This window comes from Vombatus ursinus, unplaced genomic scaffold (assembly GCF_900497805.2).
Source record: "Vombatus ursinus unplaced genomic scaffold, bare-nosed wombat genome assembly UNPS02014810.1, whole genome shotgun sequence".
NCBI lineage: Eukaryota > Metazoa > Chordata > Mammalia > Diprotodontia > Vombatidae > Vombatus > Vombatus ursinus.
This window is the reverse complement of record NW_020954588.1, coordinates 34,560,296-34,583,836: the sequence shown is the minus strand read 5'-3', so window position 1 is coordinate 34,583,836 and position 23,541 is coordinate 34,560,296. Positions and strand designations below refer to the sequence as shown.

General features: G+C 36.3%; 1 protein-coding gene across 2 annotated transcripts in view; it reads right to left on the bottom strand.

Annotated features, from left to right (window-relative positions):
* Positions 1-23,541, bottom strand: part of BCHE (butyrylcholinesterase) — a 92,643-nt gene that overhangs the window by 4,021 nt on the left and 65,081 nt on the right. For both annotated transcript variants that reach the window (XM_027876159.1, XM_027876160.1), the window contains exon 3: positions 10,402-10,568. In XM_027876159.1, the coding sequence (XP_027731960.1) occupies positions 10,402-10,568 (167 nt within the window). The remainder of the gene's footprint in view (positions 1-10,401; positions 10,569-23,541) is intronic.

Here is a 23,541-nt window from a genome sequence, read left to right as displayed (position 1 = left end):
GTAACAAACATTGATTCAATACCTATAATGCACGGTATTTATGGTTTTATCCACATAGATGATTTTATAAGTCAAAGTTTGTTATTAGAAATCTGGAACAATTCATGTTTATAGAAGACAATTTCTGGAATTCTGTGAATGTGTATGTGTGTGTGTATATATATATATATATATGTATGTATGTATAAACACATGCCACACACATATATGTATGTATTTGAGATGCTTTCTACTCTCGTCCAGATCTTTCTTTTTTTCTCCTTTTGCTTTATCCATCCATCATTCTATCCAAATACCTATCTATCATCTATCTATCTATCTATCTATCTATCTATCTATCTATCTATCTATCTATCTATCTATGACAAGAACCCTTTTTGCAAGCTGGTGAAGCCTATATACCACCTATCATAAAGGTGTTTATAAATTACAAAATAAAATTGGTGGGATTATAAATCAATTATTTTGTAATACAATTACCAAAATATTACCAAAATGATTCACAGACTCAAGTGAAGAATTATTTCTGTAATCCAATTCTTCCTTTTAAAGATGGGGAAACTCATATCTAGTGAATTTCAATGGCTTGGCCAAAACCACAAATGGCATAGCAAGTATCCAAGCCCAGGACCCTTCTGGCTTATGCTTTTTTTTCCTTTTTGTGAAGTTGCAGTACTTAACTTCTTTCCTTCAGATTTGTATATTGTCCTTATAGAAGATTGGCTACAGCATCATGCTGACTCTTATGATTCAATTCAATGCAAAAAGCATTTTAAGACTTACTGTGTACCAGGCTCTGTGCTTCATGTTAATAATATAAAGTGTAGGGGACTCAAAAACCATAATCAAAAAACCAAAACAAACAAACAAAAAACCCAAAACACCTCATGTAGGAGGTGACTTTTAATCTGAACTTTAAAAGGAACTAGGGTTTCTGAGATAAATTGAGAGGAAGACAATATTAAGGTATCAAGGACTGAATCTGTGCAACATTATTGAGGCAAGAAATGTAAAATCATGTATAGAAAAGGTCAGGCAGGCCAGTTAGGCTCTGCTGTATGGTATGTGAGAAGAAGCAACATGAGATCAATCTAGGAAGATAGGCTTCAGAGAGATAATGGATATTGATAAATGACAAAAGGGTTGGGATTTAAACCCACAGTGAACCATTAGAGCTTCAGGAAGAAGAGAATGCAATTGTTTATCCTGTGCTTTAAGAATGTGAATTTGGCACATATTCTGAGGGGAGATTGAAGAGGTAGGGAAACCAATTAGCATGCCATCATAATGATCCTGATAATAGATCATGAGTTTCTTAAAGTCCCAACTAAAATCCCATCTCTCATAAAACTCTTTCCCAATCCCTCTTAATTTTGTGTTCCTTCTTTTAATCATGCTCTATTTATCTAGTACATAGCTTGTTTGTATGTATTTGTTTGTCTGGTCTTTCTCCCAATTTAATTGTGAGCACCTTGAAGACAGGGACTATCTTTTGCTTCTTTTCATGCATATTTAGGCATATATACATGCATAGAACTTGCACATGTACTATATATGCCTGCAACTCATATTGTTGTATGCTGCATATACATATGCATGTATTATAGATACATACACATATACATGCATGTTCATGTACATTTATGTAGTATATGAGAGGCAGTATGGTATAGGAGAGAGGTAACCTCAGGACCAGGAAGACCTGGAATTTAAGTCCTATCTCAGATACACACTAATTGTTTGATCCTGGGAGAGTCCCTTAAACTCTTACTAATCTACTCAACTCTCAGAGACTGCAGGTTAATGGGAAGTTGTCAATCTGCATTAGAAGAGGAAGTTTTCTTTTCTGGGAGGAACCTATACCAATACCAATGGAATCAAAGGGCTAGGCTTTATCAGTATATTATCCATCCATCCATCCATCCATCTATAAACAGAAACAGATCTAGATGTTGATACTAAGGTTTCAAATATGTAGCTAATAATCTCTATATAAGATAGATTGATAGGTAGGAAGAGACAGAGCAAAAGAACCATACAGAAAGAGATAGAGAGACAGAGATGGACATTTAAGTAGGAAACCAAAGTATTAAAATTTCAAACAAGTCCTAGGTTATCAAGCACCTAATTAAAATGTGATTGGACAAGAATGAATATGAATGAAAAGATTTATTTTTTAAATCCTTAGTATGCACCATGTATTATGCTAAGCACTGGAGATACAAATCCCATAGTGTCCAAGGTGAGATAGTTAGTACCTTTCAGTAGATTATATTCTATTAGAGGGAAATAACACATTAAGGAGAGTGAGGGTGGGGATTTTGGTCTGGGGAGTCCCAGTGATGGTGAAGTATAAAACATGTGCAAAGAAAATCAATGTCATGAATAATAGGGATTCTGAATTGCATTCCTGGTACAGTTCTTCATAAAGTTGTTGATGGTCAATTAGATGTAGCTGGTTATCTCTGTGGCATAAGTATTTATATCTCTGAATCACATATCCTAAGCCCTACTCACTCCTTCCAATGGAAATAAGTTTCTTTTAAATAGGAACTGTTTTTTGAGGAAGGGGAGAAATGAATGGAATAAGCAATTATACAGTACCTACTATGTGCCAGGCACTGTCCTGAATGCTTTACAAACGTTGTCTGATTTGATCCTCACAACAACCCCGTAACATAGGTGCTGTTATTATCCCTATTTTACAGTTGAGGAAATTGTGGTAAGTACAGATTAACTGAATTGTCCAAGGTTACACAACTAGTGTTTGAGGTCACATTTGAACTCAAGTCTTCCTGAGTGTAGACCAAGAGTTCTATTCACTTTGCCAGCTAGCTGCCTCTAGCTTTGTCTTTGTATCTCCAGCACGGAGTACAATGTCTTATTTGTAGTAAACCCTTAATAAATGCTGATTTGATTATAGAGAATGGAATGGAAATGCTTGTGAAAAGTTTGGGCACTTCTAAACATTTTTGCAAGCCTAGATATTCCTCTACCTCCCCCACCAAATACTAAATAGAAAAAAAAAATATTCCTGGAATATTTGCATGGTCCTGAGATTAGTAGTTGAAGATCTTCTTTAGATGATATTCTTTGGAAAATCTCTTTGATGAATCAGAAATGTCACAGGGATTTATTTGTTGGTTGGACTGTAATCAAGCTATACTCAAATTAGAATAGATTGTTTTAAAGCTGGTATAGTTTAAATAACTATAGTTAAATATAGTTTAAATAATAAGTAAATCATTTTTATATTTAATACAAAGTCTTCAGTTTTCAGTGTATTTAAAGTATTCAGTTTTAGTTGAACTGTGTTCAAATATTTGAGGGTTGTTATATGATGGACTTTCGAAAGAAGAAATTAGTTTGTACTTTATTAGATATTCTGTTCTTTTGGAGTAATCAGAAAAAATGCATATATTCCTCCAGAATGAATAAACATCTGGTTTACTGTTCCACTTTGACTATCTCATTTGTGATACTTGAGTTTCAAATGTCTCTTTAAGTAAAGCCTGAAATTAAAACCTTGAAGAGAATAAAATCATTTGCCTCTTTGTCAAATGAGAGACAATTTGAGGATTTGGGACCATGACTAGTATTATTTAGAGAGAAGGCACTTGGTTATGAATTCCTTTCCTTGACTTGATTATAGTTTAACAATCACAGTTGCTAATGCAATGATGCCTGATTAGCAGTTCAGGCAAGTGTTACATTTCCTCCTGGATGGCTCATATTCAGATGTTTATGAGCTCTAGTGCTTTGAAAGCAGGCATGCCCAAATGTTTTATAAACCTGAGTTCTTCCTTTATCTATAAACCTGCACTCAAGAAGCCATTGATCTGTATAATGAATTATGAAGCATTGGAATGCCAGCCAACAAAGAAACAAAAGAAAGAAAACATACAACAGGACAATCAGAAGTTTCAAAGTCACAGTAAATGAATAGAGACAGGAAAATAAGGGACTGAGTATTGAGGACTGAAGTTCTATTTGTCTATTACCTATTATGTTATGTTGTTTTATGTTATATTTTACTTTATATAGATGTGTGTATGTATGTATGATATGTATGTGTGTATGCATGCATGTATGTATGTATGTATATAGTGATTGCAAGGCAATGTGGGGTAGTGGATAGAAAATCAAGAAGATCTAGACTCCAGTCCTGCTTCTGATATATTCTACCACTTGAGCCTGAGTACGTTACTTAACATTTTAGTGATACAAGCAAAAATTCTAAGACCATACATTGCAGAATAGGTGACAATCTGCTTCGGTAGAGGGAGTTTTGTTTTCTTTTGATTTTTGTCCAAAAACACCTTAGAGAGGCACCTCATGAAATATGCCAGAGGTGTCAAGCATGTGGCCCAGTGATCAAGGCCTGAAAAATTCCTGAGTGCCTGAGAACTAGATTAAAAAATGGAATTGAAAGATATTTAACAAAATAAATAAAATCCAATCCAACATGTAGTTTTCTAAGCCATTATGGAGTGGAGGTGGAGGGATCATTATCTCAGTTTAGTAGCTGTGTTTCTATTTGAGTTTGAGACCATTAATCTGTGTCTAGGGCAGATGTGTTTAACTTTTTCTTCAGAAGCATTTTTGATTGAGCAGAGGGTAGAGAGACTAGTCAGTCATTGTAGACCTCAGAGGAGTGGAAGGGTCGGCACCAGTGAAGACAGGGCATGACAAACACATGCTTTGCCTGTCTCATAGTTTTACCTTAGCCTGGCTGTGGCCATTGCAACAAATTCCCCTTGGATCTATCCTATTTTTCAGAAGGTTTAGGGATAGTGATGGGCGGCAGTGCTAACTGTATCATTTAGAAACTTTTGGCTTAATGTCCTCATTTGAGCTGTTAATATTAAATGATAATGTTAAATGTTAATGTTAAATGATGTGTTGATGTTAAAATGATAATGTTAAAAAAATCTAATTTTAAAAATGCTAAATCATGGGGGTATTTTCTCCACTCAAGCATTACAACAGATCATGTTTTAGTCCAACTTACTTAGAAATGTGAATCTCCAGAAGTATTTATTCCATTCTTTCAAAGAACTCAACACTATGGTTGAAGAGCCATAGTACAGAGAAGTATTACTCCAACCCATTAACCTCACCCTCTGGTAGGGAGCATGGCATGAATGCTGTGCACAGATAATGGTTACTTTGCATTGGCAGGAATACAATCATAGCACAATCTCTGTTGGTCACTAGAACATTCTCCTCAGAATACATACTTGAAGGAATTGAAATCACCAGCTGAGGGAGGCTTAACATTTAATATTGGGAAAATTCACCTCTCTTTCTGAAGTTTCTTCATCTTCTATTATCTGTTCCTATTCATGCAGTTTACTTGCAGCCCTGCCGAGGTCCTCATTTTATAAGTAAATCAGTTTCAGCATCTAACTCATATGGCTGTTGTGAAGATTCAATGCGATGAAATGAGCTAAGATTTGTAAAGCACTTTCCTCCATGCCTGGTGTGTAGTTTTTGCTATAAAAATCCTTATTTCCACCCATCCACCCCTTCCTTTACTGTGTGTGAAGTCATCTGGAGAAATGAAAATTCCAACTATTTTCCAGATCCTTCTCTTCTGTCCTCTACCAGATATTAAGCTATCAGGGGCTATCTGCCTTTGGCTGTTTCCCATTTCACTGTCCTTTATGCTAAACACTCCGTGGGAAAAGCTCTCTAAAGATCACTGCTGATTTCTGAATTGCCAGATCCAACTCGGGTTTCATTTGTCACAGCTCTAACAATTCTCTGTCTTTGTCTTTAACCCAAACTTCTGCCCACACCCCACCCCAATCCCATGTCCTCTCCTCAATATCTCAATTCAGGAACTTTCCCGGACATTTCCACATGAAAGGCCTGAAAACACAAACTGCTATCCAAGACCATATACATTGGTTTCCCACACACACAAAACAAAACAAAGCAAAAACAAAAAAACAAACAAACAAGAACTGTCACCACTCTATACCTCCCTATTCTTTTTATCTTTATCATATTCCTCAGGATCAAAATTAACATTCGTTCTTGGATGAAGTACTTTAACAGAGAGGGAGAGCTGGTGTCAAGGAGACGTGGGTTGAAATCCTATCTTTTACATACACTGAGCAGTGGGGCCCTGGATAAATCACCAAACCATTCTTAGCTTAATTTTCCTCATTTGTACAATGGTGATGATAGTGACTGTGGTACCTGAATAATAGAAGTGTAATAAGAGTAAGGATAAATTGAAATAACATTTATAAAGCACTATTCTAATCATAAAGTTCTATATAAAATACTACGCATATTTGATGATGCTTGCTCCTCTGCCAGGACAGATAGATATTTCTCTGAGGAAGGAGATAAAAGGAGAGGTTATAGGCATGTAATGAGTGCTACATATCTACCAGCCAGTTGATAAAATGTAAAAACAAAGGTCAGAGAGCAATTATAGAGTATAGGAAGGAGAGTAAAATACTACATGAGACTCTTGGGAGTTTTCTTAAAGGACTCAAATTTCTGTATTTGGAATCAGTTTCCCATAGTATGAATCGATATCCTTTATTGGAAGCTAACCATTAATCAGGAGTTTAGAAATAACAGTTTGATGGATAATGATTAGAAAATGATTCTGTCAATGAATATGATTCCATTATCACAAAAAATAATGAAAATGTGTTAATTTTATTGACTGGCAAATATTTCTACTATTTACAAAAATTATAAACATGCACACAAAGTGATTTGTATGTAAGAGTCATTTAATTAATTTTATTTCACTGGCATCTCTTTTGAAAAGAATACTTGAGTAAACTTTTTTGGATAGATTGGTGATTGGAAAATATATTAAGGTTGAATTAAGAGAAGTTTAAATAATATGAGCTTTTATAGTTAAAACAAATTCTGTCATCCCTTGAAAGTTGGATGCATGCTATCAAGTTTTAAATTGCAGAACTATCAAAGTTGGATGAATAAATCACTTCCTGACTCTAAAGTTTCTTAAACATTGAAAGGAGATTCTATTTCAGAATAGACTGGATAGTTGAGAGAGTTGAGACACATACTACCTTTAAACATTTGGCTTGTAGATCATCTTTCCTGCCTTTGACAGATGTGAATCTGAGAGTATTAGTATCTATTTACAGCTGACTCAATTATGAAACAGTAGATTTATCTGCTTTCTAGATTATCACTGGTAGCTTGGAGCTTCTGGCTTACCATTTTACTAGGCAACATCAGCTTTGAGATGGCAGTGTTTAGGTCAAAAAGATGTCACATTAGTATTTGCCTTACTTATTGCAATTATTTTATATTCCTATTATATGATCAAAGATGAAGATATGGAAGGGATCTTAAATGTCATCTAGTTCAACTCCCTCACCCTACAGTTTAGGAACCTGAGTCCTAGAGAGCTAAAATGATCTGGCCTAGGTCAAATATGGAATAAGTGGCAGGGTCAGGCATTGAATCCAAGATCCTCTGATTTCCAAATCCACACTTACTCTTCTGTTATGTTATGTATTACTCAACAAAACCACCATTTACACCACTGATATTTAAGATCAATTGATGCCAGTTCATGTAGGGGTAGGCAGAAGAGTTATAGTCCCTAAAGCGTTGGACAATTAAGTAAGGGATAAGTATAGAGGTAGCAGAGACCTTGAAGTCACCAGAAAACCCTGAATTTATCTATTTCAGATAAATCAGCATCTTTCCATCCCTCCATTCTTCCCCCAGCCAGAAATAATAAAAAATTTAGAGTTGGAAGGAAAAAGAGAAGCTCTCTATTCCTTTCTGTCAAATTCACAAAACATTTTTTACAAAATTCCTAAATGGTCATAGAATCTCAGAGACCACAGAGGTGGAAAGGAACTCAGAGGCCAGAAAGACCTGACCAAAACTCTCTGTTTTATGTGTCAACACACACAAACACATGTGCACATATGCCTATATATGTTTTATTAAAATCATTTTCTTATATTTTGGGATGGGTGGTAGTAAGTTACTTGTTTACCTGTTATAAACCTGTTGTTTACCTTTTAACATTCCCAGCTATAACATTCCCAGGATAAAGATTAACACCAAATGTCTGCATATCTCTGTGAGATTCTTTTCATATGTTCTGAAGACATAGCATACATTTGTACCTTTAGTTTTCACCTTTAGTATTTTTGTGACAGATGAGATATATAGTCCTTGGCAGACTAATGTTCTCCTAAATTAGGTGAATTTTTTTTTTCTGTTTTTTAGCCATCAAAAATGAGTTGAGAATAATAGATATTTTTAATATGTAAAGGCATACCATTACTAAGTATTCATAAAAGATGATTATCTATCTAAGAAAAAGGAGTTTCCTTACCTTAGAATTAACTACCTGGTATTAATTTATATTTATTCTCTCTATTCTGTTTAAATATGTACATGAGCCCATTGTCTTCTCTTACTGGATTAGAAGGTCCTCAGGAGTAAGGATGTTTCATTCATTATATTTGGTTTTTTTTTGTTGTTGTTTGTTTTTAGGCAATTGGGGTTAAGTGACTTGCCCAGGGTCACACAGCTAGTAAGTGTCAAGGGTTTGGTCTGAGGCCGGATTTGAACTCAGGTCCTCCTGAATTCAGGGCCAGTGCTCTATCCGCTGCGCCACCTAGCTGCCCCCATTCATTATATTTGTATTCCCAACACTTAGCACAATGTTTGGAACATAGAAGTCATTTAATAAAACACTTGTTGATTGATCGATATATGTCTGCCTATCTCTATATCTGTCTGGGTCTATCATCTATCAATCACTATCTCTCTATCATGTGTCTATCTTTGTATCTTTCTAATATAATGCTTGATTCAGAACAAGTGGTTAGTGATTCAATAAATGTCTCTACATCTCTTGGCAGGTCCAGTGCATTGCCTCATTGTCATTCACGCCCAGAGGACACACCAGGCAGGTCTGTTCTGCCAAGAGATGCGGCAGTCCGTCTATTGATATCTATTATGTCACAGAACATTTGGTAGCATTCAGTACGCTTGTATATCAGAGACATTGCCCCAACAGATGGAGTACACAATTATAATTTTCGTGAGTAATGCATGATGATCAAAAAGCACATTAAGCCATAGCATGTTGTTCTGAAATGTCCCCATTTTGCCTGAAACTGACCCAAATTTACTTATTTTTTAAACATAATCTGTCACATTGGTGAAATCATCTACACAGTCAGGCCATGACAGTGGATTGTGAGAAAAGGGACCAAAGGTTGAAATGGAGGGAGCAATTCATTGTAGAAATGAAACGGATTCTGGCAATGTCATTTTTTTTTTTGTGGGAATGTTGATGAGAGGAGACTCACATGGTGCAAACAGCTGGGTGATTTTAAAATCAGATGATAATCTTGATGGGAAACTCATAATTCTCAAAGAATAGCAAAGCAAAATTTTATTAGTTTGATAATGAAAATAGAATGGGGGGCACTTTCTCATTAATGATGGACATGTGCCTTAAAACAATAACAACAAAAACCAACAACCAAACAAACAAACAAAAAATTATTGTATTAATCACCATGGTATTGGTTTAGTTACTTAATTAAAAACTAGATAATTCACATGGTAGGAAAGAAGCCCTCCACTAAAGTCTTACTCTGAATTCTCCTGGTATCATGAGGTGCTATTCTGCTCTCAAAAGCAATGCCAGTGAAGATTAGTTCTCAGTATACACATGACCTAGGCATACCATAAAAAGATCAAGTATATAGAGCTGGAATTAAATTAAGATTCCCTAAGTCTTGTCCCCTCATTTATGTCCAGGTAGGTTAATTGAATTGCTGAAGGCTACATTAGAAGATCCTAGGGAGCGTTTTGAGAGCAGGTCTGGTGCTGTAATGAATATCTCTTGTTTTAGTACTAAACTAAGTAAATTTCAAGAGGTTCAAAACCAGGTAAGCAGTAATATGGCACATTTTTTTGGACACAGAAACTATCAAAGATGCCTTGAGTGATCAGAACTAGTAGAGGGAAAATCAAACCAGGAAAAACACACAGACTTGAAATATTCCTATATGTATTGAAATATTTAATGTGTCTTTACTGTAAACTAAATATGTATATTCATTTATATCTTGGGACTTGCATTCCAGGGTTTCAGGAAGGGCATATATCACTTCTCATTAAATTTTTATGGAGTCTGGATCTGTGCATTTTTGGAAGAACAATGCTATATGCAATAGTATATGGTTCCTTAAAATCAATTATGAAAATACAGTCACATAAAATGTATATTACAATTGAATATCACATAACTCATTGGTTGTTTTAATAATATATTTCATGAATTGAAAGAAAGATATTCTGTTAATAGCAAGAGGTTGAATTTAATCATATAGTTGTTAATGACTAAACAGGATTTCTCACCTGACATGTCCAAAACTTTGGGAAAAAATGATTTCCAGAAACGGCATTGCTGGGCACGCAATTTTGCATGTATTTTTGATGATTCTGTGTTCAAGGTAAGATACTTTTGTTCCATAGAACTGAAGACTGGCCATTTAGTTCCATTGTTCTGAGTTCCATTTGGATTTCTAAATAATAAAAGAGAGATACTTTTTTTTTTTAACAAAACTACATTTAACAAGAACAATACTGTTTCTATATTTCATCAAAAATAGCTTAAAGGGAACATATATTCCCTGAGTTCTTTTGTCTACATTACCCAACAAAAAATTTCACAGATGATTTTCTTCAATTAAAGTAAAAGATTATCTTGGGACATTAGTAATGTAATCTTACCTGAGTTTCATTCAAGTTGATAAACAAATTTCAAGTAAACCATCAACAAGAGTATAACTGACATCTTTTTATTTCTTTTCATCTGCATCTGTCAATTTCTCTATTTATTACCTACATTCTATCTAATCTAATCTACATATAAAATGTGTATGAATCTTCCTCTCCACACAACCATCTATCTCATCATCATCACCATCATCATCATCAATCTATCAAGTCTATCATAGTTGATCATCACACAATGTTGCTGTTACTGTGCATAACGTTCTCTTGGTTCTGCTCACTTCACTCAGCATCAGTCCATGCAAGTCTTTCCAGGTTTTTCTGAAATCTACCTGCTCATCACTTCTTATAGAACAATAGTATTCCATTACATTCATATACCACAAGTTGTTCAGCCATTCTCCGATGGATGGGCATCCCCTCGATTTCCAATTCTCTCTTTTCATCAGCTATTATTCATTAGTGTGATATTCATTTGCCTTCATAATTTTACTTAGAACTACCTTTATAGCTTCATCTCCCACTATTTTACTTCATTCACTCTATGTGTCACCTGACTGGGCTATGCAGCTTATCCTGTCCTTGCCCTGTTTTTTTTTTTCTTATTTCTAGACCTTTATATTAGACAACAACAACAACAACTTGGATTACAACACTAACTTTAAATTCATTAGCTGGTTGATCTCAAGCAAATTGCTTCATATAGTTGGGTCTCAATTTATTTCAGATTTTAGAGTAGAAAACATCTAATGTTCTTTCCTATTCTATAATTTGACTATTATCAATCATTTATGAAGCAACTTCTACGTGCTAGGCACTATGCTAAGTGCCAGAATCATCATCAACATCCTCTTCTTCCTCCTCATCATAGGGTTGTTGTGAGGCTAAAATAAAATCTTATTGATTACATGAGTATTAAATGGGATAATAAAAATTTACCAACTTTAAATTGGAAAGAAGCCTGGACATGTGACTTTGTTGCCATAGATAAATCTTGGAAGAGGAAACTTCATTTACCAATGCAGATGAGCAACAACTCCATAATGAATAGTCTTAAAGCAGGGGTTAACTCTAACTTTATATGTGTCATGCACCCCTTCAGCAGACTGTAATGACTGTGGACCTCTGTGCAGAATAATATATCTAAACGTATAAAATAAAATTTGTAGGATTACAAAAAAACTAATTATATTTGAATATATTTATATTTTTATAAATGTTTAAAAATATGAAAACGTTTTTTAAATCAAACTCATAGATAATAAATGTAGAACCTTTATCTTAAAGAGCTGCCTAGAACACTGAGAGGTAAAAGAATTTATTCAGGCTCAAGTAGCTGGTATTGGAGGTGAGACTTGAACCCAGGACTTCTTAATTATGAGGTCAGCTCTTAATCCACTATAATCTGCTTACTCTACATCGCAACAAGCTTTAGATAGCTGTAGATACGTCTTTGTTTTCTTCACATTGTCGTAACATCAATGTTTATTGAGAGCCTGCTATGTGCTAGGCTCTGAATTAGGTATTAGAGAGAAAAAAAAATAGATGTTTTCTATCTTTAATTGACCTACAGTCTTGCTAGGTAGATAGATGTCTTTACAATATAAATAAATGTGTGGTAAATGTCAAATAAGTTAAGTACAATATGTGTATTGCATCTGGGAAGGGCCTGACTTGAAGGCACTCAGTGCCCATCTTAACTTCTATATTACCTGAGTAGAAGTTATACTAGAGAAGATGCATACATCATCAAATAATTAACAAGCCCCTACTGAGTGCAGTATATACTGTGATTAAAAACAAACTTCCCTGCCTTTCTGACAGGGAAGAATGTTAGATTTGGATTCAGAGAGAACTAGGTTTCAGTTTTGTTTCAGATTGTGAGATCCTGGGCAAGCCATTTAAGTTCTCTGAATTTGTTACCTCATCTATAAAATGGGAACAGCACCTCCCTGAAAGAGTTGTCATGAGGATCAAATGAGATATATGAAAGCATTATCAAAATTTAAAGCAAACATTTTTAAATGAGCTCTCTTTACTATTAGATATATGGCATCCCCTGCCTTAAAGTAGCTTCCCTTCAGTGGTTCTGTTCATGATTCTCCTTCCCCTCTCTATTATTTGCCTCCTTCCAGTGGATTATGCACTTACTGAACAGGGCTAATGTGTATAAATACACATACACATATGCACATGCATATATACACATACACATATATACATATACACACACACATATATGAAAAGTTATACTATTTTAGGGGCGATTATGAGATATTTGCTGAGAGTACTTCAGCAGAGAAGATGGAATGAAAAAAAATAATTTCAAATATTTGGAGCTGGAAGGGATTTAGATGCCAATTAGCTTAGTCTCCTCATTTTACATATGAGGAAAGGGTTAAGTGATTCCCAACCCCCGCCAAGATCGTAGAGGTAATAAATGGCAGCTCTGGGATTTGAACCCAGATCCTCTGATTCCAATCCTCCTTAGACCATACTAGCCAGTATTTCTCCTGCCTGACTCTCTCAATACAGAATTTTGTTACCAGCCATGAAAATTGGTCAGTGTTGAGTTTCCACATAGTACTTAGTGTGCTCATACTCAAGTTCAGGAGATCCAACAGAGAAATAGTCCCTTAAAGGCCTGGTTGCCTTACATTGGGATTAGCTGATTTAGGAGGAATTAATCACTGTTCTAACTGCAGCATTTGCAGGAAAGACAGTATCATTCCAGGAGAGAAACCTCGTGCTTCAGGGTATGACCCAATTACTAGATGAGGTCAGAAGGAAAATTCCTCCTACCTGTCACAGACAACACCCTCATCTAGGTGAATTATATCTTCTTGTGCTTTCCTTTTAAAAGGCTCAGAAACCATTGAGTGCAGCTGCTGAAAGCCAAGGATTAAAGCTGGAAGAACCATGGACCAGATCCACTATGACAATACTTATGGTCTTAAATTGCCTACTTTCATCCTAATTCCTCTGTAATTAACTTACGGCACCACTTTCCCATAACATTCATTTGTGGCTTCAGATAATGGTAACTTAAAGCAGAGTTGACTTGTGTTTCAGTTCAAGATCAGAGAGCTAATGGTGCTGTCAGTATTCATTGCACAAACATGGAACTGTGAATAACTCATGACATTCCAAATTGTGGTCTTAAGATAATAGAATGCCTCTGCCTATAGATGCAAATATAGTTTTCAAATAAAAAAGGGAGGGGGAAGTTGAAGACACAGTCAGAATTATTGAGCATCTTAACTTAAAATTTAGAGAATTTTTTTTTTTTTGGTGAGGCAATTGTGGTTAAGTGACTTGCCCAGAGTCACACGGTTAGTGAGTGTTATATGTCTGAGACCAGATTTTAACTCAGTTCCTCCTGACTTTGGGGCCAGTGCTCCACCCACTGCTCCATCTAGGTGCCCCTAGAGAAATCTTTGGAGAATTGAATAGCATACCCAGGGGAGGAAAAAAAAAAAGTACTCTACTTATCAGCCAAAATTTATTGGCATATAATTCAGCCCCCAGAAAGGTAATCCTAAAAGCATGCTTGTATTCTCAGAAATATAATTGAGAACAGACTACATTTGCTGATGTAGTTTATTTCCTTGAATCATTTACTGTTCTTGTTACAGGAGACTTCAGAATAACAATCCTTGAAAAACTCTGTTTTGACCACTGAGATTGATTTTCAACTGCATGGGATTCTAAAGAAACTAGAAGCTAGAACATTCAAATGTTGTTGTTAGGCAGTCCTGGAAACTTTTAGGACACGACCAATCTAAATGCAATCTCACCAAAATGGGTATTTTTCAGATCTCTATTTTAGAAAATCACTCACTCATTATGGCAGTCTTGCTGTCACACTTACTTGTAAAATGAAGAAAAACTTTTCTTGTATTTGAGAGTAAGGATCATCCTGATGTTAAGAAAATAGGGCCTTTCAATTTATGCCTCAGACCTAGATTGGCATCAGAGCTTGGAAATGTGGCCACCAAATCTTGATTTCCAAAACAAAAGTTCCTAGTATTGAGTTCTGGGAGTCCATCCCTTCTGGGGGGTCATGTGAATTCCTGATTAGGCTTAAAAACTTTCAGTTTGTCTCAGAGTTGTGACAGGGGAAAGGATATAGATAGCCTTGAATTAACAGTAAGGCTAACCATTTCATGGTAATTTATCTCACTTTTTTGTACTTCAGTCTTTTTATTTGTAATATGGGACAATTCTACCTATAATCCTTAATTTTGTTTAATCATTATGAAATTTAAATCAGACAGTGAACAAGTGGTGCATGTTAAGTTTTAATGTGATTTCTCTTTCCTTTCTTCCTTCTTTTCTTCCTTCCTTCCTTCTTTCCTTCCTTCCTTCCTTCCTTCCTTCCTTCCTTTCTTTTTGATGATGGGAGAAACATTGGTGCGTTTGTAGGCCTTAGGAAAACAGTAGAGAGGAAGACATGGAAGATTAATGAAAGGATAGGAATGATAGAGAGGAAAATTTGCTAGAGAAAATCAGATGGAATGGGGGTAATTTGTGTATGTAGAAGAATAAAAACTCTCTCTCTCTATGTGTGTATATATATATATATATGCATATATATACACATACAAATATATATACCTTGTTATTATTACTCTACTATAACATACTATTAATGTAAAGTAAAAAGTCTTTTTTAATCCTTTAAAATAGAGTAAAAATCTATCATTCAAGATAATAGACAACAGCAAATTTCATGTTTTCAAACAGAATGATTTACCAGTTTTTATTAGAGAGCTGATTCTCTACTCTGAGCACTAGGTCTTTTATCAGCAGATATTTTTACCTTAGTTTTGTGAGACTTGCTATTGGGGATTTTCAATATGTACCTTGAAAAAAACCGCTCCTTATTTATTACCAGTTTCTTACATCTCAATGATGAGGAATATTACAGTTTTTTAATGGAGAGTTCATTTTCTTTAGCAAAAAAAAAAAAGATATGGTATAGGTATATACATATGTGTAATATGTATGTATATGATAGGTATACATATGTAATATATGTGTAGATAGATGATAATTTACACATACACACAACACAAAGAAAGCATGACATAATGGGTAGAGAACTGGCCTTGGAATCAGGAAGGCCTGAGTTCATTCCTGTCTGATTATTCCAGCTGGGTGACTCTGGGGAAAGTCACTTATCATCTCAGTGACATAGACAGAAATCTTCATTGCTAGAGGGAATGTCCTCACTGGCAGTTCTCACACTAATGACATCACAGGTTGAGATAAAAACATACATTTTCATGTGCTCCCATAGGTTCAATATTATGTCTATACAGCAACCTTCAGACTGTGCATTTTAGCCCCTATCCTCTCTTAGTTATAGCTCTGTATCATGAATTACTAGCTAAAAACATTCCTAGGGAGGCTTCTTAGGCATCTGGAACTCACGTCCAAAATCTACCACCTTGCCTTTCCACCAAAAGCCACTTTTCTCCCGTGCCTCTTTATGTCAGCCTCCCAGACATCTAGGATCACAATCTCAGAATCATCTGGGACTCTTCACACTCCTTCACCTTCATCCGTATTCAATCAGTTGTATATTGATGGGAGGGAAGGAGCCCATATCAGAATCTCTTCAATCTTATTTTTACAGCTTCTCTCTCAATTTATTTCTTTCTCTTCCAGTTTAGGCTCTCATGATTTCTCCCCTGGAATATTGCCAGAGGTTCATAATTGGTTTCCATGCCTTCAGATTCTCCCCTCTCCATTTCATTCTCTACCTTAATGCTAAATCATTTCTGAAGCATCATGTCCCTCACCTACTGAAGAACTTCATTGGTTCTCTGTTGTTGCTAAATGACAATATATGTTCCTGTTATTCTAAGCCCTTCACAATATGTCTTTCCAGACTTATATCCCATGATTCTCCAACCCCTACTATGTTCTATCCAAACTGGACTAATTGTCTTTTTCTTTCCCCTAAGTCAATAAATATTCATCATATACCTATAATGTGCCAGGCGCTCTACTAAGTATTAGGGATACAAAAAAGGAGTTGAGATAGTCCCTGCCCTCAAGGAGCTCACAATCTAATATGCCTTTACCCCAATTTAGGCCTTTACATGTTCTCTTTCCAACTCCTAGCTCCATTTTATATTCAGCTGTCACCAGACTGACTAGATCTCCTGCTTCAAATTTTTCAGACGGTGTGACAACCAGTCACACAAGGTGGACAGACATGGATAGATTGCAATCTGCTTGCATTATTGGAATAGACTTGTCATTGATATTAGAGTTGTAGGTGAGTATTATTTCAATGTAAATTCTTGCTATATGGCAAAATCAGAAATGAAATATCTTATTTGAGAATTGAGGAGGCAGAATATGCAAAAGTGTGCATGATTTCATCAGCCTATGAAATGGGAGTCCAAGTATTGAGACTCTGTGCTAGTGTAGAAACTCTCCAATTAGTAAGTGAGGTATAAGGAATTGCCTGAGGTAAACAGAGGTTAAGTGACATGCCCAGGGTCATGTCACTAGTAACTATCTGAGACTGGATTTGAATTTAGGTCTTCCTCATTCCCAGGGCCCAGTCCTCTATCCACTGGCCATCTATGTGTCTCTAGTCAGTCAGTCAACATATTTCTAGTGCTTACTAGAATCTAGAAGCTGCACTAAGTGTTAGAAATATAAAGAATGGAAGGAACAAACCAAACAACCAAAGCAGTCTCTAATGGAGCAAATACTTTTTGAGGGAAATGAAATGTTCTCAACTTTCCTGGGATCTTTCTGGAGGCTGGCCACAGGGAGCTTTCTTAATTCAAATAATGATTGCTGCCATTTAGATGACCATTTCAAGACTGTGACATGCTTATAGATGCTAACTCATTTAAACATCATTACAACCATGTAAGGTAAGGTTTACAATGATTATTCTCATCTGTAAGATGAAACTGAAGCCCAGACTTGGAGTGACTTGCTGATGGTCACACTGGGAAAAAAAAAAGCAAGATGCAGTATTTCAACCAATTTCTTCTTGAGTTCAATGCCAGTACTATACCCAGTATAAGATGAATTCACTGATACCTTTCATCTTACTGACACAGTAAGAAAAGATGATCTTATTTGTTTTTAATTAAAATAGAAGGGATACTTCATGAGTGTGTATATATGTGTGTGTGCATGTATGTGTGTATGTGTGTGTGTGTGTGTGTAAAGGGGGAGGAACTGAACTCAATTTCTAAGTTTGTAAATACATTCCAGGGCACATGTCTTCTGTTATTTATTATACTAATTACTTAGGGCCAGTGAAAATTTCAGTAACTGGCCCAAGTCACACAGTCATTATGAGTCAGAGCCTATACTTGTACCCAAGTCTTTCTTTCAAGGTAATCCTTTTACCCCTCCCTAATCAATTTACTATGTCTCTCACCATGTGGTATCTGTCATCTCAGAAGATGTTTCATGCTCAAAATTTCATTTATCCATCCTCAAAATTCCCAAAATTTCCTGTCTCTTCACCATCTCAGCTGACCACCTTACTCATATTTCACAATAAAAATTGAGGCTATTCATGGAGTGCTCTCTCTTCTTCCCTCCATGTCATCTCATATCATTCAGATTGCTACCCTATGTCCTCCTTCATTCCTGACTTTTAAGAATAGCCCTTCTTCTTGCCAAGACAAATTCCTCTACAGGCACAAGTGACCCCATGCCATCCCATCTTTTCTAGCATATTGGCCCTCTTTCATTCCCTTCTCTCACAAACAATCAATCTCGGCTTGTCTACTAGATGTCCACTGCTGCCTACAATATGCCTATGTCTTCTCCTTCCAAAAAAAAAACCAAAAACCAAAAACAAATAATAATAAAAAAAACACCACCACAACAACAAAACCCTCACTTTATCAATCTAACTAGGTCTTTAAGAAGGCCATCCGTAATCTGTGCCTCTAATTCCTTTCTTCTTACTCATTTCTTAAATTATTTATAATTTGGCTACTGACCTTTGTCTTTCTACTGAAACTATTTTCTCTGAAAGTTCCCAAAGATCTCTCAATTACTAAATCTACTGGATTTTTTAAAAATTCCCATCCTTTTAGACTACTCTTCAGCCTTTAACATTGGTAATCACGCTCTTCTCTTTCATATTCTTCTCTCTAGGTTTTTTAGGATACTACTTTCTCCTCATCTTCCAACTCTCTAAGTACTCCTCAGTCTCCTTTGCTGGATATTTGTATTGGCCAAAATCTTTAATGAAGGCTTCTCCCAAAGGTCTGACCTAGGACCACTTTTCTTCTCCCTTTATACCATTTCACTTATAAGTTTCATCAACTCTGATAGATTCAATTATTATCTCTATGCTGATGATTCTCAGACCTATTTACTCAGCCCTAATAATTTTTATGATCTCTGGTCTTAAATCACCAACTGCCTATTAGACATCTCAAACTCATCATTCTTAAAATGTTTAAATCTCAACAGTACAAAACTAAACTCTATCTTTTCCACAAAACCTTCCCTTCTCCCTACCTTCTGAATTATTCTTGAAATTACCACTATCCTACCAGTCACCCAGGTACTGAACCTTGGTGTCATCCTTGACTGCTCATTCTCTGTCAATTATACTTTTGTAGCATCATTTGTATGTATTAACATTTCTTTTCTATGACATTGCTACCACCCAAATACAGTGCATCATAATCTCATGCCTGGACCATTGCAGTAGCCTTCTGGTTGGTTTCCTCACTCAAGACTCTCCCTACTGCAAAATGTCTTCTATTCTTTGTCAAATTTATCTTCCCAAACTACAGGTTTCACCAACTCACATTCCACTCCACTCAACAAACTCGGGTGCTTCCCTATTATTTCCAGGATCAAAGATAAGATATCTTTATCAGTTAAAGCCCTAGATAACCTGTCCCTTTCTATTTCCCATCATCTTACATCTTATTTTACTCTTGATACTTTATGATCCAGTGACATTGACCTATTTGCTGTGCCTAGCACAAGACACTCCACCCCTTGAGTCCCTGCCTTTTCACTGTCTGTCCCCAATACCTGAATAGGCATCTTTAACCTCATCTCTGCTTCCTGACTTCTCCAGCTTTCCACAAGTCTCAGCTAAAATTCCACATTTCCCAGTCTCCTTCAATGCCAGTACCTTCCTTATAATATTGCCTTCAATTTGCCTTGTATGTAATTGTCTGCACACTGTTTCCCTCCTTAGAATATGAGCTCCTAGGGATGGTTTTATTTCTTTTTTTTTTTTTTTACTTTTCTTTGTTACCCTAGCACTTAACACAGTGTCTGGCACATAGTATGGGTTTCATAAATGCTTTTTGGATTGACTCATTGATCCCTGATTCCCAGAGCAACTCTCTTTTGCATCTGCCATGCAATCTCCCTAGAGAAGAGTAGCACAGAGATATTGATCTGGTTTTATTTGCAAATCACTGTCTGAAGTTTGATTGATTACTTTTTTGAAAGTTGTCATACTGAAATTTACCATTTTTTCACTAGCTTCAAAGATGAATCTTCAGAGATGCATGAAATGACTTTTTTCTTTTCTAAAATAATTGAATATATGGCTGTCCCCCAACTCTCTTTTCTCAGATCCTTTTATGAGACATAAATATCCATCTGACATCATATACTCAGGATCTTGAGTGTTTGTACTCACCAAATCATTGAGATCCAATATTATTTACATCAGGCCTTCATTTTTCTCAGAAGAGCAATTCTTTAAATCTCACTGTAAAAGTGCCATGTTGGATGGATATGTTTCAATATTACACATTTCAATGTGCGTTGTGCTGCGCAAGGTTTTACTGCATTAGAACAGAGGGAATTAATGTTGGAGTTTTATTTCTCCTTCTTCCTTTTAAGATGCAAAACATGGCATGAAAATGTCTTACTGCCAAAGTTTAAGAACTCTGAATGTATGAGTTACTTACATAAAGTGAGTTAGGAATGGAAAAGGAATAAGCATTCATATGGCACCTCCAATGTGGCAAGCACTGTGCTAAGCACTTTTTATACATACATGTATATAATTTGATCCACACAACAACTCAGTGAGGTAGGTGTTATTTTTACTCTTGCTTTATAATTTAGGAAACTGAGGCAAACAAAGCTCTAAATTGCCTATCATCATACACTGACTCCAGTTCCAAAGTTATATCTACCATGCTATTTGCTGCCTCTACATTTGAAGAAATTGTATTGTTTCTTTGATTTAAAATTCTGACGTAGCAACTGAGACAATTCACAAAGTCACTGATATTTAATACAGCACCACAGATTTCATTTCATCCAGTCTAAAATAGTTTGATTACCAAGTCTGTCACTTGCTACCTAAGTATTCTTAGGAAATCCACTTTGTTTTTTGGGCGTTATTTTCCTCATTTGTAAAATGAGGTAGTTTGATTTGATAGTCTCTGAGTTCTCAGCTGGCTCTTAATCTGAACTACAGCACAATCCTGTACCCAGTCCCAAAATGGGGGCTCCTTGGGGACAGAGGTAATTTTGTTCTTTGTTTGTATTAGTAGTGCCTATCACCGTATCTTCTATACAATATAGCAGACCCTCATTAGTCACCTGTTGAGTTGATTTTCATCTTAACTCTGTCTTCAATCTAGCCCTTGTCCAGTGCTTTATGAATGGATTTGTGAAAAATTTCCTCTTCTAATAGAAAGATGAAGTAGCTGAGGAACCAAAGAAAAAAGATGAAAATGATTCCACGTGGAGTTCTGTCTTGTAAGTTGCTTATTAGCAATTCTGATATGATTTGATGCAAGACGCAACACCAAATGTTCATCTGTGTGCCTTGATCTTCTCTTGACATTTACATCACGTGGAGGAAGGAAGGAGGACTAGATAGAGGGACAGAGAAGGGGAGGGAGAGGAGTAAGGGCACAGAATTATTATTATAGATCTTTTTTTGTATTCCTATATACTTAAAAATACCCTCCATGCCATATTTTACTTAATCAACATGTTTTCCCTAGGGAATAATTCAGTGTCACTGATGAACCAAAGCTGTAAGATTGCACTGGCAGCACCATCCTGTCATTCAAAAAATCACTGGAGATGACAGATTCAGAAAGAAATCATGTGTGAGCCAGTTCCTTACTGGAGTAAGGCAACAAGATTTCATGATTTCGTGTCTCCTTCATGATGTCAGTATAGGTGGAAAAATCCTTGACTTCTTGGGAGAATATATTTTATCCAAAATTCAATTTTGAATCACACTAAATGAAGAAGAGTACTTGTAAGTAAGTTACATAAGGACCAGCAAAGTTTGAACTCAGAAGATTTGAAACCTGTACTCTCTTCTGACCTTCACTTGATTAAGAGTAAAACCAAACAGGGACACCAATGGCTATATCCTAGCATAGGAAGAAAAAAAAAAAGGAAATGGGATATTTTTGCCCAGTAAGGACAAACAGATTGTATTTTAGTTAAATGCTCAAAGAATGATGGAACAGATTTCCCTGCCAACTATAATCTAGTCTTAAAAAAGACTGAAAACCATATTTAAAGGAAGTGTGAAGAGTATGGTATGACATTACAGGACGAGCACCCAGAAAAGGCCATTTACAATAAGTTATAATTAGAAAAGCCACTATGGAAAATATAAGCCCAGAAATGACAAACACATGGCTATGAAGGCATAAAATAAATATCTCAAATTCCCATAATGTTACCTGAAATCTGTAAAACAGTATATGCACCATGCTCACAGAAGGAGGCATTTGAAGAAGGAAATGATAAAATGTGTGAAATATGTGGTGATATTTCTTGACAAACTAAAACTTTCAGTGTGTTTTCTCCTCTTTTGGGTTCTTCACTGGAAGCAAGCACAACATGTTCCTCAAATATTTATCAAGCAGACATTTTCAAGGCATCTTACTAAGAACAAGAGATTCTAAAATAATGGCACAGATCTGTAATCTCATCAATGTGCTTGTTTCTTGCAATAATGCTGATTGTTCTCCATTCAAACCTACCCATCCTATTTAACTCTAATCCATGTATTTCACCAAGTTCATTACAAAATATCAACTCATGGGGGCAGAGTCAAGATGGCGGAGTGAAAGCAGTGACTTGCTTGAGGTCTCTCCCAAAACAAATTTTAAAGCAGCAGAACTGACAAAAAGACAGAGTGAAACAAATTTCCAGCCCAAGACAACCTGGATGGTTGATCAGAAAGGTATATTGCACCTGGTGGGGAGAGGAGTGCAGTGCAGCATGGGCACGCAGCGAAGGCAGGCCTCAGCGAACCTGGAGCAGGCCTCAGAGGACTGAATCGCAGGCAGCTGTGGCGGTTTCCTGACTTTTCAACCCATGAATGCCGAAGACAACTTAGAAGGTCAGTGGGAAAAGTCTGGGACTGTGGTAGGAGAAGGAGCAGGTCTCAGCAGCAAGTCTAGGGCGCGGCCAGGGACCGTGGCTGTTTCCTGATCTTCCGGCCCACAGACTGAGGGGGAATCCAGCGACTGATCAGAGGGGGATTGCAGGGATCTCTTTGCCAGAGCTGAGGCAGGATTCTCTTTCTCTGTGGTTGGATCTGGGTCACAGTTCTGAGGGGGAGTCCTGGGGCAAGGAGGAGCGCTGGCATGGTGGAGCATGTTGTGGTGGTGGAGAGGAAACACCTCGCCCCTTATCATACCACCTTGGAAGAACTGAAAATTTACAGGTCCCTAGAAGTACCTCTGAAAACAGCTGTACAAACCCCTGAAGCTTGGGACAGTACATTCTCCACATTGGAAG